Raw genomic sequence first — 17,831 nt, 5'->3', positions numbered from 1 at the left:
TTCTATATATATAAGCAGGCGAATTATTATTATCACAAAAGTCCGTTATTTTTCCAAATGTCACAATGCATCGATTCTGTCACGTAGACCATTGGATAGAGAGAATATGATCTAGTTTAGCCACGTGTCAAATTTCAGAGTCTAATTCAATCAGATAACCCCTTTTGTATTAGTGCACATCCCGTGTATGTCTATATATGTGTATCAATACTCTAGACATTACTGTGCATTCTTTGAACTCTGAGTGAGAACAAACGATTTAGATTAAAATAATATAAAAATAGATGACCCAGATTTTTTTTTCTTGTAATTTTCGAAAACATCGCATTCCATTGTTGCATGGATAACTACTATATAAATAATTCACAGAGTTTCAAACCGGCAGTAGTACAATAACTGGACTAGACTAATTTTTTGTGGGATTGGGAAGGAGTGAATATTATTGGGCCAAGCTAACGAAGGCCCAGCCTATTTTCCATTGCTGGACTTGGACTTCTAGGCCATGGTTTGGGTTTGGTTTGGTTTGATAAATATTTTCTTGGGTCCAACGTTCTGGTCCAAAGCAGATCTTACTTTTACCTGATATAATCGAAGAACTCTACCAAAAAAATATATATGTAATCGAAGTTAATGGACTAGGTGTTTTTGTTACTTAGTTTAAAAATTTTCAAACTTCACAGATGAAGGTGTAATTAAGTCATACCTCAGGGGAGGTACATGAAATTTTCCTAAGAAAAAAGAAAAAGATATAATCGAAAAAACCGTTAAGAAGTGAAAATATCTTAAAAGAATCCTCAATGAAAGAATCATATATAGCTTTAGGTAGCCATGATTTTTCCCCTTTACTTAAACAGTCCAAGAAAATATTAAATCATTGCTTTCATCTGCAAAAAATTTAATAGTTTTACGAGAGCTGAGAGAGCATATGTTTTGCTTATTTGAAGGTTAAAAGGGATTGCACTCAATGTGATGTATATTATAAAGTACTTATTGGGCCATTATAAGGTTGCCCTATTCTATAAATAACAATGTCACCAATAAGTGATCTAAGGATGAGACGAGTCTGTGAAGCATTCTTCAGCGAAAATTTTTTGGTATCCTATATTGCATAATTATTATTACCCAATTAATCGAATTATTAATTTTAACTCCAATAGCTCATTCCTTTATGATTCCTATTTGAGGGTCAATTTAAATTTTGGTAAGCAGATAGCTGTTTATAAGTCACTTCTTTTTCTCTACAGGTTTTTGGTTTTTTATTGTTTGAGTTGTTGGAAATAATGCATCCAAAGCATATATTATAACACATGTATTAAGGGGAATAGAGTATTTATCTGAACCATAGACAAACCAAGACTGATGTTTGAAAATTTAAGTACTCTATAATGCGTCATGAATATGAAAATTATGAAGAAACTTGAGGAATCGATCAGGCTAAGTCGTGTCAATGGACACTTTCTTTAAGACTGTAGACGCCTCCCTAAGGTGCAAACTGGATCTTTGCAAATCAGCTTCCAAGATAAAACAATACTCTAAACATGAAGCTATCGAATAGACTAGGCTACTAAGGACATAAAGAGTTGCACTCAATTGAATATTTATAAACAACAAAGAAAGAAAGCTAAGAGAAAAAACAAAAAAGAGGTTGTCTAAAAATTATCAGAGAAATGGGCAATATCTCTTCTCTTTATATAGGAGAAGAAGAGGCACCCCAAGGGATGTCTCCAAACGATATGCCCATAAATCATGTCTTTTTTCACAAGACTTGTTTGCTAACCATTCAAATAAGTCTTTTAATAGACATACTCATTGGTCATTAAGGTGTCTATTATGAAATGAAAAAAATCCTTTAATAAATCTTTTATAAAAAATAATAATTGACGCAACCCTTGTCTAGGTTGCACAAACTCGGATTGGGAGAGAACGATAACTATAAGAGCGAAATCTTAATTTTAGGTAGATTCGCACTATTGCAGTAAAATAATGATAACTTTCAGTGTGTAACTAGGTTTGAGGTGATTTTAATTAGAGAGGAAAACTAACAGATCGTGCGAAAATTTTTGTTCTTTGGGTTTTCTGAAATTATGAATAAAAGAGGATGATATGAGGTCGTGAAGTAGAGGTCACTACATAGATTCAAATTTGATGAGAAACTTATAGAATGAATTCTCAAACTTGGTATGCAATATAGAAATGAAAAGAAAATGTTATGAGTTTAGATTTGGATTGAAAATGATGAGATGGGTATAACAAAAATATCATAAAATGAAAGAAAAAAATAGTGAATATGTAGGGATGATAGTAATTCCAAGAAAGTACTCTTCTAGGTTCTTTGATGGAGGTAGACTTACTAACTCTTCAAAGTTAATGGTGACAATACTTCGAGGTCACCGGAGAATCTTCAATTCTTCAAGATTGAAATTGAAACTCAGCTTGGTTTCAGGGGGAGGAACTCAACTTGATTCACAAAAGTGTTTGAAGCAACAAGAAAATATTTTATTCAAAATAGGATGACTTACAAGCAATGTAGATAGACTTTTTATAGGCAAATAAAGAAAACCCTAAAAGCTCCTACGATATCTCAGTCGTTGATTTTCAAAGATTGAGATTACATGCTTAATTTTAAAGAAAATAAAAATTATAGAAAACAAATGACTAAAAGTAGATTTCAAGACATAGGGGTTGGTTGTTCCAATGTGCCTTGATGCAAGCTTTAAGGTTGAAGTGGGTGTCCCAATAAAAAAAGACCTTAGAAGATGTTTGCTGTTTTGTAGTCTGTAAGGAAGACTCTCTTGCTTTTTTAAACTAATGAAAATTTGTAGTCTTCAAGAAGGCTCTTGGGAGAAGTAGTTGAAGGAGTTTGGACCAGGAGAATCTTTGAAAAAAGGACTGCTACATCATCTTTCACTATGAGAGTTGAAACAATCACCAAGAAGGATGCCACATCATCTTCCACGATGAAGCTTTCTACATATCAAACTCTAAAATCTCCTACGATATCTCAACCGTCGATTCCAATTGAGCTTCAACGGCTGAGATTAAATCTTTACATTGCATAACAAAGACTAAGAAATATTAGTCATGGACTTGCTGTGCATTATGGGCCAAGTGGACTTTGTGGGCTTGGACCATAATGCGGATAAAACTCTATAAATGTTTAATTGTTGAGCTTAGATGTAATTGGGCTGCATCTATAATATATTGAATCAAATATTCTAAAATCATTTAAAATTCCAACATAAGTTAACCATATATATTTTTTTTCTTTTGAGGAGAACCGTAAAAAGAAGAATTGGAGGAAAAGGAATTTGCACTTGGGGATCTTTTCCCCTATTGTTTTTAATGCATTGAATCAATCCAAGAATCCAAACCTAGTTAGGTCCTTTGATGAAATATTTCTTTTTTAGATAGATTTCAATTTGTGATATTCTTTGGTTAGCAAAAGCTAATAGTTTTGTAGTGTCAAAGTCAACTTGCCTGTTGTCGAGGTCTAAGGGCTTGAGAGTAGTAGGCGGGTGGAGCATTCAAATAGGTTAGGCCTTCTTCTTGATGTTTCTCACTGATCATCATCACCATATACATTTCACCTACCAGAAAAAAAAGAAAATAAAAAACTCTTTAGTCTCTAAAGTCAATAGAGCCATTGAATATAAGGGTGTCCCTGACCTTCCCATAAAGGAACGTTTTTAGGCCTTCGGAACCCAACTAACTACGCACTTTTTGGTATGTGTGTTGTGTGTCTCGTGGCTCATTTTTATTGAATTGTGCGACTTGTGATCTTCTATAACTCCTGACTCTCCAAGGCCTTCAATGCTTTTCTTCTAGCTTCTCTCTTCCTCTTCTTTTTCTTCTTCTTCTTCTGCACATTCAATGGCGCAATATATGGTAGCCGGCTAACTTCTTTCCCACTAAGTTGCCACTTTTCAAGTTCTGAGTAGTATATGGGAAGTTTGAGAACTCCTGAAGTCAAACACTACTCTAATCATGCATCCTAGTCAAGGGATCACTATTATGGATTGTTTAGTAAGTAAATTGGTGTATAAGAAAACAATGGTTGTTTTGAATGCACACATTTAAGCTTTAATTGGATAATAAAAAAGGGCAAGAGATCTCTACTTGGTCGCATGGTCTCTACACAAGTGTTTGGGCCAATGGGTAAGCACGTCTGGGTATTTACCCAGAGACAGAGGAGTCATCTCACAGTGCCCTATGAGAGTCACGAACTTGAAAATGCTTGAGAAACCTTTAAAGGAATCGGTGGGATTGATTCGTGTCACCAATCATCACTCTCCTTAAGACTGTAAACACCCTTATGGTGCAATCTAGGTTACGTGAATCAGTGTCCAAGATGTAATAGTCCAGTAGACCCTTTCAGTAGTGGTTACATTCATTTATTGGGCAACCAATAAGGAAAGAGACTTTTAAGAAAAGTACATAAAGGTCAACTGTTCTCTGCGCCTAGCCTAGACACATAGGGGTAGGCAAAATGACCATCCTACCCCTTTGAATGGCAGACCCATGTGTCTGGGTGTAGGTTACGCTGCAGCACAAAGAACATCAGCCCTTGAATGGCTAGGACGACCTCTTTATATAAAGGAGAGAGACCTCTTGGACAGTCCAAAGAGCCCCCAACAATTGTGTACCTTGCAGTGAATTTGTATGTACAAAAGTAAAGAAACTACCAAGTGAACATAGATTATCCACAATAGTCTTTGCAGCCGACCAGTATTAACAAATCAAACATGGATTACAAAAAAAGAGGGGGGGGGTGGAGGGAATCATATTTTTTCAATCGACCAGAATAATCACATAATCCTTCCATGTGATTTAGTTAGATGTATCCCTTACTTTCCTATATGCAAAGAATCTTTTACTAAAAAAAAAAGACACCATTCATCGCCTTATCAGCAGGGGAAGACAAAGACTTGGAACATGGGAAAGGCCAGGGAGGGGTGGCTGCTGTTTGTCTCCACACTCCATTACATATTAGGATTTCTTTTCAAATACCAAACAGTTTACATCTTTTTCAATTTTCTTCTTATAAATTAATTCAGGCATTTGGGGTATCCTTTTCATGGTCCCATATATATTCTTTCACTACTTTGAATTGGAATCAAAAAGGATTTATGTCTTTTTCTTCTCCACTTGGAAATTATAATACATATGAACCACGACATACTTCTGGGCCCCCTTTCGGCCCAAATAAAAGTCCCCTGTTACTTGATAAGGGGGAGTTTTGGATTATTAATTTGTAGGCCACCCAGCTTCAGAATCTCAATACCTGACGCCCAACAAACCTCATTGACAAATTAGACTTTTCAAAAACCTTTGGAAGTTTTGAATTGAAACTGAAACTGAAATTGAAATTGAAATTGAAATTGAAATGGCCCACCTAGCCAAGTCTGACTAGGACACTTCTTTTCTTGCCATGTGGCAGCTTAGTTGGCATGTGACGCATAGAATGGACTCCATGCACCGGTGTCGAATGCCGTTGATATCAATATTAATACTGATACAGATCGACTATATTAGGCCAGCTCGGATGGTTTTGCCCCTTAAGATTTCGATGCCATTTTTTGACTATTTTTGTGGTTTTGGCCTCCCAATATTTTGTACCATTGATCCGGTATTGGCCAACATGATTTTAGTGCACGGTATCAGATCAGGTATTGATCACTTTCAAAACCGATATCAATACAGATCGACATGGATCAGACAAGTTTGCACTTGATTTTCCAATTAAAAAAAAAGGGTGTTTGACTATCTAACCCCTAGTCTGTACCATTTCTTCGATACAGTTGCGGCATGATATTGGGATCGATGGCTAGCAATACCGATACAGATACTTCAAAGTTCAAACTATGTCCACCAGGTATTGCATCAACGTAACACAACCAATACTAGCCAATCTAATATCGATTCCTACATCCATGACTCCATATTTGATGTTAATCAGGTCGTCGGTTCGTATTGGAATCAGTTGGGACCGTTTCCGATTTTGCCATTTTGAGTTGGAATATTCAGCCTGAGATTCCTCCGATTTATGCCCATTCTAGACTGATTCTAGGGTTATTTGGACCGATTCTGATCCGATTTGACTCACGATACCGATTCTTGATTATAAAACTCGGGTCAGAACTAGATAGGCATCGATGTTTTATCATAAGCCGTTGAATCGTATGGAGAATCTATAGGAAGACGACGGCTCTCTCTTATGCCAAGTGGAAATGAATCATCATCAATCAATCTACAAAGTTGGACCAGTTCTCACGACCAAAAAACAAAAACAAGATTGGACCATTTCTTCCTCGAAATGATCACTCCACGTGTCCAACAGAGGAGATAGAAACCTTCAAAATTGTACTTTTCTTGTATTAAATTACCAAATTAGCCAGCTAAAAGAGAAAGAGCGTCAAAAAGCTCATGGACTGCAAACAGTTGGAACAGAACGTTAACAATCCCGAGAGATCTTGTCTCCAAGGAATCAATAAGGCTAATTCCGTAATTTCAAATCGACAACGATGGGTGCTCATTAATGAGTGAATAAAATTACGCATTAAACAAAGTAACAGAACAACGAATATAATTGCCGAATGAATGTCATCTGAGAATCTTTAGACCCGGGCTACTTCATTTACTGGTTGCGTCGGAAGAAAGGTGAAGGCGGTGACGGTGGTGGTGGTGATGGCGGTGCCGGTGCGGCGGAGGTAAGGCGACGATTGTGCGGACCAGCTCATTCGCACACAATCACAGTCGAAGTTTTCTACATTTCTGGTGTTTAGGGTTTACTTCTGAAAACACGAAACAAGGGGGCCCCCACTGCCCACGCGAACCCGAATCTCAGGCTACTTTCTGTTCTCCTTTTTTTTTTTTTTTTGTTTTTCCCTTCGTTTTTGTCTGCTTTTTCCAAGTAAGTAGTGAGAGAGGACTTGGTGTCCGCTATTTGTGGGGTTAAGGAGTTAGGAGAGTACAGTTTCTAAAAATGTGGCTTGCGTTCTCGTTTCATCTCTTACGCCACCACTACTGTTTGGTTAGTTTCTAAACTCCTCTCTCCATCACTAGTGAGCATTAATAGTTTTACGGTTTCTGAAGTTGGGAGAAAATGGGAGATAAATAGGTATTTTCTCTCCATTCGCTGCGACCCACTATAACCGTTTTCTTCTTTGCTTCCCTGTCTCTCTCGCTCTGGTATCTACTTCTGTGGTGAATGGAGAATTCTTGCTGTGCAAAGATTGTTTCTTGGGAAACCGGTGATTTTTGATTGGATTGAGTTTAAGCTAGTTTGATGGATCCGATTTTTCAGGTGAGAAGTTGTTTCTTTAAATTTCGTCTTTTTTGTGCAAGCTTGAACTTCTGCTGCAGATTTTGTATAACTTTGTAAGGTTTATGTTGGTTGATTGGTTTTTTCTTTTCAGAGCTTCTGTGTTTTTAGCTGCAGCTTTATCTCCAACACCCCCCCTCCCCCTTCTTGTAAAGTTCTTTTAAATCGGGGAAGAGTGAACTTGAAGAGGTTTCTTTCAGTGCAAGTGGGATTTGCGATGGTTTTTTTTTGGCATACTAAGATTCTAAATTGCAGCTATATGTCTTAGATTGATTGATAAGAGATACTTCTAAATTAACTTCAAATCTTGCATCCGTTCTGTTGCAAGTATAGAAGGATCCTTTGTTTTTTTTTGAATAATATATGCTGCACGTATCCACCTGAAGTGGTAAAAAAAGAGGATCAGAAATCCTGACTGGTATTTATTAAATTTCATTAGTTTTTTGCTCTCATTTATGAAGTCTTGGGTAACCTTCCCATCCCAGTGGTGGATTATATTTCATTTAGTTTTGTTAGAGGATCAGAGGAAATCTTAAAGATACTAACAACTGGTCAGAGTTCTTTCACATCCATGGCATTTGCTCCATTAGATTTAGCCATGTTATGGGACTTGGTTGTTTAATGTTTTGTTTTCCTACTTGATTTTATTCTTGCTGTTCTTTTGACGAACACTATCTAGAATACATCAGCACAATTAGTGTTTTTTAGTCTTTTTTGTGGAGTTATTAGGGAAATACCTAATGTCCTTTGGACAACCAAATTCTGGTTTTCTGGTAATAATGTATTTCAATGAGAACAATATGTGGAGTGTTCTTCTAAAACGTATAATAATCGCCTTTCTCATATGAGCCATGAGAGGTCTTGTATTTTGATATCAGTAGATTTGGGTTGGGGGTTCCACTCTTGATTCTTGCCACAGTTTTTGATTTTCAAACTTTTCCGCAGGGACAAAAGAGTCCATTTTTACATGCTTGGAAAGCCAGCACCAGAAATAAATAATTCAACTTAATGGGTCTTCTTTTGCTTAAACTGCATATTCATCCTCCTAACTGATTTCTTCATGGCACCATGGGTGGTTGTAATTATTTTTTTTTCAAGTTGTCTCTTATTACACATTTGATTCAATTTAGGATGGATGCTAACTTTTCATATTGTTTTACAGAGACATTTGTATTTTGACCAATCCGTGAAAGTTTTAGTATATCCAGACTGCCAGTAAGTGCCTTGTTTGGTAGGAGCCAAAGATGGAAGAGAAATTTGTCAATGCAATGAAAAATGATCAAACGAATGAAGATTCACCTCTTAGATTGAAAAAGGATAGGGGAATGGTAGAAGACAATAGTTCAGAGTTTACTGCATCAAAAGCCAAAGGATCAGTCGAAGGAAAATCAAAGGAGACACTAACATCAGATGTGAAGAAATCATATGTAGGTGAAAGATGCATTGAGGAATCACTTTTTCAAAGCCAACTGGTTACTGATGTTACAAAGCTCAAGCATATGCATTTTGGAACTCTCAATGAGAAACATCTCCGGCAACATTACTTGGATTTGGTTAAAGTTAGACCATCTGAATCTTTAGCTATAGCCTGTAGCCCCTCCTACCCGTGCAATATTGCTGTGAAGCTAAGGTCCTCAAAAATGGAGATTCTTTTGGATGGCTTAAAACCAATTAAAAGTAGAAGAAGAAATACATGTGATCTGGGTAGTTTTTCTATTGACTGCCCATCAGCAGCTAGACAAGGGAATTTAGCCATCAGTCCTGTCGGACAGTTGATTGTTGGGGCAGTTGCAGGGAATGACAATGTGAGGAGTATCTTAAAGAGCCCATTAATTTATCATTTAGGGGCCCTAGGTGGTGACAAAAAGACTAAGAAAGCGAGGTCAGCAAATCTTAAAGAAGAAAATTGCTCTCGGATCATGAGCTCTCCGGAATTACCAAGTATTACTTCATCAGCGAAGCTAGAAAAAGAAGCAATTACTCTAGAAAATAAGAGAAATGGACAGGAAAAAGTGCATAAAAGGCTTTTATCTATCTCAAGTACAAATTCTAGTTGTTCAGATCTATCTTCCTTATCTGCCTGTGCCCCTGTTTCTCAGGGAATGCTTCATTGCAAATGGAAAGGTGGAATCCCTTATTTTATGTTCTCTGTAGATGATCAGAGGGAGGTCTATGCAGCTAACCTGCAGAAGGTTGAGTCATCAAACGATAAGGGTCTGGATTATGTGTACTCTTTTCACTCGAGAACAGATGAGCAAAAGGTACTGGGGACTTTTGATAATTTGTTGGACCTTGTTGGTAAAATGAGGGTATCAAGTTCTTTTATTTTATGCCCCAACAGTTCGAAACTCATGGAGACTGAATTTATTTTGTTTGGTACTGATGAACCCCATCCTAGTGAGATGCAAAGTTTGACTTCAACTGCTAAAAAGAATCGGAGGTTCTCAAAAAAGGTAGTGGATGCATTCAGGACAAGCCGTCAATCCAAGAATAAATCTAGGCCCAAAGGTGTACCAAGCTCCATATATGAGGATCTCTCTGGGGAGCAATGTGTAGAACTGTGGGGTGAGCTGGATGCACTGGATTCTACCCTCCTAGAGAGTAACCTTTCCCCAAATCTTGAGTTGGCTGCCATTGTTGTGAGAGATTATGTCCATGACACTTGTCAAGAGGCAGCAGTTGGAGGCTGGGGCTTAAAATTTCTTGAGAAAGTTAGGGAAGAGAAAGCTAATACTCCTGTTGAAGACTTCGATTCTCTGGAAAGATGCCAAGAAAATTCTCATCGAAATAGAAATGATTGTTCTACTAGCATGGATGTTTTAATCCCAGCAGGATTTCATGGTGGTCCAAGAATGAGAAATGGTGGCCCTTCTGGTCTTACTGCGAGGTGGAGATCTGGTGGACACTGCGAATGTGGTGGCTGGGACATTGGATGCCCTCTTATAGTACTCCACAACATGTCAGGCAAGGAAGTCATGCCGCAAGCAGATGCACAACAGGAATGCAGATCATTTGATTTATTCATGCAGGTATGGCAATTTCGTATTGTAATATGATCCTTTACCTGTGACAAATTAACCATAGACTGGTGAATGCTTTTCTTAAACTGCTTCAAGCTATGATGATTGACATATCTGCATTTATTTAATGTTCTTATGATTTCAGAAATTTCTGACTTCCTCATGACAAATAACTCGAGGCTTTCACAGATCCTATTACTAATAACTACATGCTTCAAATGTGGAATTTGTATTTATGAAATCCTAATATTTTATTGCTTAATTGTATCAGTATTCATTTATATTTTTAAAATAAAATAATTAAGTACTTGAGTTCCATCAAATACATAATTTGCTCCCTTTGGAAGTCAGATGAATAGAAATTGCATTGATTCCCATTCTATTCAAATGTAAAACATAACCGCACTAACTTATAACTTGGGTCTTGCTACTACAAGTTGATTCTTTACTTGTGTAAAAGACTTGTGGAATGTTTTTTTCTAGCTCAACTCACCTAAGCCTTTTCCCTACTAAAAATGGGGTCAGCTACTTGGATTCTGTTTCGCTATTTCCCCCTGTTCAAAGCTATGTTTGTGGTTGACCTATGGCTGTTTATACTTTCTTACCACCTCTTCCCAAGTTATTTTCAGTCTACCCCTTTGTCTTTTTTCTTCTCTAATCTGCATCATATCATCAAAGGCCTCCATTGTGGATGTCCATACCACATTAAAGGTTTCTCCTTCAACTTGTATTCTATTGGAGCTGACCCAAGTCATTTTGAATTTTCATTTCTCATTTTGTCTTTTAGAGTTGTGGACTGCCTTTTGTCCTCAATCAAGTTTCAAGAATCTTCAGTGTTTTTGAAATAGAAGATTAATTAGGATTGTGTGAATGCAAGATTTTCACCTTTCTAGATGCCAGTGAATTTTCAACTCTCTCTGATGTAATTCCTCTTTTTTTTTTGGTAATGCTGATGTAATACTTCAATGCAGACAAACATGGGTTTAACCATGGACATATTTGTATGTTGCAGGGAACGAAGCATGAGGAGCCCACTTTGAGAATGGTGAATATCCAGGATGGTATGTATTTTATTCATTTCCAATCAACTCTAACAGCTCTACAGGCTTTCTCCATAGGAGTGGCTACTATTCATACTCAGAGTTCTGCTCTTTGTCCAAAAAATGTAGAGAAGTTGAAGCAGCAGAAATCAGGGGTGACAATTCTGTAGTATTCTGATTGAATTATGACAGTTACATGGTTGTAAATTGTCTTTTTTGTATCACCCCAATGAGAAATGAAATTATTTATGCATGATGTTTACTCATAACTGTTTGTTTTGGTGAGAGGTTTCTTAGCTGGGCTGCCTTGTTTTCTTTTGTTTTTTTTTAGTTCTTCCCTTTGTGAGCACTCTATTTGAATTTTGAGCTGTCTGACGTATTCCAATCTAAACCATCCATGAGTTGGAGAACCTCTGGGTTTGGCCATGGAACAAGAACTCACCGAGATCTCGGTACTATCTTAGTTATTTGCAAAACCAAGACGAGATCAAAGATGAAATGGGAGAAATACACTATCTAAGGTGAGATCTAAGTGGTCTCAGTCATCTCGGTGGGAAACCTTGGTATGCAGACACTTATTTATGTCAGAAAATAGGACAAACACTTATTTATGAATGATATTATTTATGCCTAATATCATTCATAAATAAGTAAAGACCCCCTATTTTTTTTTTGGTAAAGAGCAAATACCCCCTATTTGAATCCAATAAAAATAGTTAGAAAATCAAATTCCAAAAGGAAAAAAAGTAAACTTCCAGTTCAAGAACAAAAATTGGATTTTCGACGGTAGATACAATTTTTAACTTTTAAATGTTAGAGTTTTTCTCAAATCTAAAAATTGCATAAATTTTAATATGGTAAACATTGCTAAAAACCAAAAGTGCGATAAAATATTTGAATGTTAATTTGTTTTGATGTCTAAAAAAATATTTTTATTTAGAGTGATTTTGACAGCATTCATGCACATCAAATAAGGTTTGACCGAAACAAAATTCCCTTAATACAAATCAGATTTAAGCAATCTTGGATTTCATGGAAAGCTTTCGCGGATTGCAGATGTTGAGGTCACAGGTGCTGGGACTCACGGTGTTGTAGGTGTGAGTGCAGGTTATCAAAAGTGCCAAAACCGTCTTCCTCAACCAGCTGTCGTAGCCAAGGCCTGGAAAAGGCATTACCAATCTATGAGATTTGTGGCTGAAGCCTACCCTGGAAATGGGGATTTTCTTTTCTTCAGTGTGTGTTTGATGATCAAGCGATTCGTTTGTCGAGCAAGCAATTGGTTTGCCAAGCCAGTTCTTGTGCATAGTTTTTTTGGTGTAGGCTTGATCTTTGCTGGGTGGAGCTTGACAGGGGCATGGGAGGGGGCTTCATGGGTTGTAGGAAGGGTGGGGCAGTGTGGGCGTGTGAGAGCGGGAGAGGGAGGGGTCAATAGATGATAATGGTGATAATGGAAGAAAAGGTTTAGTGTAGTAGGAAGGGCAATTTGGTCAGTACATGATATATTTCTAACTTTTTTAGTTCGAGGTTAATGGACTGGGTTTACTAATTAATTATTTTGGAAAGCAGAGTTGGTATGCATAAATATTCAAAATTCATGAATGTTTTTGTAATTATGTGATACTTCAGGGGAGGTATGTGTAAATTATCCTTTTTTTTATTATACAAATGAATGACACTATTATCTTAATTGGACAACAAAATATGTATCATATAAAGGGCAAAAATGTAATGTTACAAATTGTCTATGAAATATAGATACTTTATCGACAGTTATAGGAAAGTATTTATTTTGTGCTAGCAATACTCTTGTTGTCATCAGATGTATTATTATCATTTTCTGTATAAATTCATCATGGGTTTCAGTTACGCTATCCCATGTTTAAGCATGTCTAGAGTACCTCATGTTTCAAAGTGGGAGAAGAGAAAGACACAACATCGTTAGCATATAGTATGCCGGTGGTATGCATACCGCCCAACCTTTTTCCTATTGAATATTATATTTAGGGAGCTTTTTTTATCTAGTTTTTGTTGGAATTTACGTATCAACCTGATTACCTGAATGCACAGCAGCGGAATCAGATTGGATAATAACCTTTGCATTTTAAATTTGAGATCTCAGTCCATATTAAAATTAAATTGGAAACAATATAGGCTATCTGAGAACCGCAAGTGAAGTTCCCCCTCCAGATAATAGTTACTCCATACTCAAACAACACTGAGAATCAATCCAGATCAACTCTTGAACCCTTCAATTCTCCGCAAGTAACTAACCATTAACAATTGCCAATAGAAACAGGATTTCATAAAACTCTAACCGCAGTAAAACACCTCAAAGAGAGACCAAGAAGAGAGAGAGAGAGAGAGAGAGATCGTGTGAATCGGCCAAGGGAGGAGAGGGCAACAATAAAGTTCGGCCAGCACTAGTGCTCCTCCCCTTGTCCGCTTTTTATAAGTGCGATGATTCTCAACTTTAGTTTTCTAAAAAGAATAAGAGACTTGTTCGCAAAGTTACTTTCAATCCATCTTGCTTCCAAAGAGGGAAAATGTAGAATCTAAAACGAATTGTGACATCCTTTTAATCTATTTTATTTTCCCAATAAATACTGCACGTAATTAAACTATTTAATTTGTATATTGGACCCTCCACTAAATAATATCACATGATGGACAATAAGGCATGGAAATAAATACTACCAAACCCAATCTATTGTATATGTTCTTAATCAGAAATTTTGTGATCAAAATTGGACGCCCAAAAAACGCGATTAAACATTGTTTGAAATAATATACTAATATGTTTAATAAATAAAAACAACATTTTTAAACAAATTATAAAAACGCCATTGGTTCGAATTCAGCACACATATATATAGTTCACATGACATCAACCATTAGTGTACCAAAACTGGCAATGTAACAGTAACGATAAGGATTTCTTAGATCAAATAGTCAACTTGTGACGGGTACGCAACACTCCTTAATACGATAGACAGTAGCACATGTGATAATTTGTATCAGATTCTTTTTTATACACACAAACGATGTGTACTTAAATTTATGTTTTGAAATCAACATTTCTAGTGACATACAATGTAACGAAATGTTTGGTCTTATAACTATTCCAGATTTGTTTTAGGTGAAAATTCCATGGAACAAACGTATAAACCCGTAAATTAATTCATGTAATAATAAAATTAAATTTATTTATTCAAATTGACTCGGATTTGATGGACCTACTCCAACAGTTTTAGGGTAAAGCCTGGACATGCCCGTGTTATGCCCAGCGTGAGTGTATCTCTCTCCTATCTCTTATGCAATTGACCCCTCACCCTCTCCATTGGGTAGAGCCACTAGTTACACGAAAGCCACTGGGTGTCCAACCTTCTCCCCTGGTTTTGTGTAAAGCCTATTATGTTTTTAACTTTACTCTAAGGCCTTAGTAGCCAATTCTGTTTGGGATACAATGCGTCTCTCCCTAGGCCCTTTTTCTCTCTCTCTCTCTCACCCGTATCCACCCTGGATCTTTATCTGCTGCAGTTCCTTGCTCGCCTAGTTCCCCAGTTCCTCTAACATGAGGGCTGGAATGACCACCCTACCCCTGTCGGAACACTATGCCCAGGTGGGGTCCACCACCCCCATATTAGGGTTGTAATCGGATCAAATTCGGCTCAGATAGTGCTATATCCGCATTTGTATCTAATTAGCTATCGGACGGATTCAGATAGTGCTAAACGGATATGGACACGGATACAGATCGGATATTTTATCCGTTTACATGTAAATATAGCTTTTCGAATAGCTATAGCCTATCAGTATCCGCATCCGTTTAGTTTTCGGACGGATTCGAATAGTACTAAACGGATACGGACAAAGATACGAAAACGGATTTTGACTATTTATTTACAGCCGTACCCCCTTTTAGAGGAATTGGGGCACTGGAGGAGATAATTTTCCTCCCACCCCCTGCTCCTCCGTCCTCCAAACCGACTGCAAGGATGAATCGAGTTAAACCAGAGGACAAATAAATGGTTTCTTGTTTGTCAGATTCCCACTTGCTTCTCTCACTTTTTCTTCATCTAATGAAGGCAGCAGACTGCGAATTTTGATAAAAATCCAAAAAATAAAAATAATTCTTTATATCAACCCAATGAGTTATCTGCGAAGAACCCTCAAAACCGTTCATCTTTTTCCGCCCAAATTACTTAACCCATCTCATTTGATCCTTCATTCTCTTCAAAGCTAATGCTCTCTTCAAATATATCCATCATCAAATCCTGCAGTTTCTGTTTCTGTGGATCGTTCTACAATCACCAATGAACTTTCTTTCACCAAGGGACTAGTTCTCCAGAAAAAAAAACGAACAGAGCTCTACGAGCACTACCAATGCCTGAAAGAGTTGAATCTTTCTTCTCCTTGGTTGCAAACAAGATGGGTACAAAGTACAAACACAATTATTATACAAACAATTGTTCAGGATGGAAAAAAAAAAATTCCATACTACCAGCTGTCTAGTGCAGTTGGTGCGCTGTGGTGCGCTTCATGCCCATGCTCACTAGGAGGTCTGGAGTTCGAGTCTCTTAGCTGGTACCTTCTCCCTTCCTATTCATGAATTTAGATCATCTACGGCGCACAAATAAGGTGCAATGCAATGACCACATAGTACAAACCTTACGATTTGATATCCAAACCCAAACATCAATGGACTTTCACTTGGATTATCACATCTTGGGTCCTCACTTGGATCAACACTCACTCTCTTTAGTAAACATTCCATCATTTTAGAGAAAACCTACTAACTCTTTTTCCTCTTCGACCTTGTTGGGCAATGATTCACTTTCTCTCTCTTTATAGAAAACCCATTACACACTTCTTCTAAGATGTCGCTCGGAAGACTCCACCTTGATTAATGTCTTCAACAACTAACCACTTTTACTCTTTTGGAAGAGTCATTCTTATTGAAGGCTTCATCTTTTTGAAAATTTCACCTCATTTAAGACTCCACCTTGCTTATGTCTTCAACAACCAACCACCTCATTATTTTGGAAAACCTATTATTGTTGAAGACTCCATCCTTCCACTTACTTGGAAGACTTCACCTCTTTAGAAAACTTTACCTTAAAAGATTTTATTTCTCATTTAAATAGACAATCCAAAACTAAATCATTGAACCAACCCATCATCTAGCCTAGATAAAATTCACCAAACCTGACAATAATTCCATGGCTTCAATCCTATCTTGGGCCTAGAAAACTACGCAGTTAAAGGTTTTGGCAAAGGAAGTAATGAATTCTCGGTGTCCAAAGATTGCTAGCGCTTGCGGGTTCCTTGTTGGGTAGCCAAGAATCGATAGATGAAGCGAATTATGTGTTCGATCAATCCAAATTAATGGGTCTTTGTGTTCCTAATGGTTACTAATTAAAGGTTGGGGAAAGTTTTCATACGCGGCTGTGTAAGTCGTGTATGTGAGAGGGGACAATGACCGTGCATGCTTACAAGGCCGTGTATGAAAACTTCCCCTTAAAGGTCCTTACAAAGTTCTGGTTTGATTGATTTGAGTGAGGGATATGGAGATTCTGGGTTGGGACTTTGGTAAGTACACCTTAACAACTGTCTTGCAGTCTTACTACAAAGCTGGGGAGTTTCAGAAGACTTTGGAAGTTTTTATTCAAATAATAAGAGGGGTTGGATTGATGTTCATATGTTGAGTACATTGGTGCTTTCTTTCACCAATGGGTGAGGTAGATAAGGCTTATGAGTTGATTGAGAAGATAGAGAATCTTGTTATGTGTGTCTCGAATTTTTGGATCTGTTTCGACGAATGACCCGCTCTGACATTTTTGGTGGTGATCCGAATGGAATTTTTTTTGAGATCTGTGATGGTAGAGGAGGGCTTGGGCCGATCCCAGAACCCATCACTGATCTCGTGGGGGTGCGAGGAGGACCCGGATCTGATGGAGGAGTATTTATGTTCTTTACCCGTTTTGTTGTAAAGAGAGAATTTTGGGGTTTTCAATTTAAGGTTTCTGGGAGAGAGCAGCAACGCCGTTTTGGGTGTTCTTGAGGGATCTCTATTGTAACTTTCTTCGATTTTCATAGTTAAACAATTTCGTCTTTGCCCGTGGATGTAGCACACCATACTAGTGTGTGAACCACGTTAAATCTCTATGTCATCGATCTTGCTCTATTTTTGTTTCTTTTCATGTTTTGATTGGTGTTTTGCTCTAACATATCTCATTATTGGCCTTGAAGCACCATGAAGAAGAAGACACCATTGGCATATGTTTTTTGTATTTATTGTATATCTTCGTAACGTACAAACGTGTCTTCTCTTTCACATAACTGTAAAACCCTTTAAAACCATTAATGACCTTAATTGAAAAACCTTTAAATTTAGAATGGCTTAAAGAAATATGACTAGTTATCCATATGTATCAATGGAAAATTATGTTT

At 37.2% G+C, this 17,831-nt stretch overlaps 1 protein-coding gene across 2 annotated transcripts; it reads left to right on the top strand.

Annotated features, from left to right (window-relative positions):
* Positions 1-6,889: 6,889 nt before the first annotated feature.
* Positions 6,890-11,637, top strand: LOC122669710. Of its 2 annotated transcripts, XM_043866545.1 has the most exons (3): positions 6,890-7,030; positions 8,484-10,350; positions 11,354-11,637. In XM_043866545.1, exons 2-3 carry the CDS (start codon positions 8,566-8,568, stop codon positions 11,549-11,551), a joined length of 1,983 nt encoding a protein of 660 aa, XP_043722480.1. In that variant the 5' UTR covers positions 6,890-7,030; positions 8,484-8,565; the 3' UTR covers positions 11,552-11,637. The 2 variants fall into 2 exon arrangements, with proteins under 2 accessions (XP_043722480.1, XP_043722481.1); XM_043866546.1 differs by lacking the exon at positions 6,890-7,030 and having other exon boundaries at positions 8,453-10,350.
* Positions 11,638-17,831: the final 6,194 nt, after the last annotated feature.

The sequence above is a fragment of the Telopea speciosissima genome, chromosome 7, assembly GCF_018873765.1.
Source record: "Telopea speciosissima isolate NSW1024214 ecotype Mountain lineage chromosome 7, Tspe_v1, whole genome shotgun sequence".
NCBI classification, from domain to species: Eukaryota; Viridiplantae; Streptophyta; class Magnoliopsida; order Proteales; family Proteaceae; genus Telopea; species Telopea speciosissima.
Note: the sequence above shows the minus strand (reverse complement) of the source record. Positions and strands in the feature narration are given on the sequence as shown.

Coding starts and splice junctions, on each gene's coding strand:
- LOC122669710 (XM_043866545.1), top strand. CDS start 8,566: ATGGAAGAGAAATTTGTCAATGCAATGAAAAATGATCAAACGAATGAA. Junction 10,351..11,353: donor CATTTGATTTATTCATGCAG/GTATGGCAATTT, acceptor TGTATGTTGCAG/GGAACGAAGCATGAGGAGCC.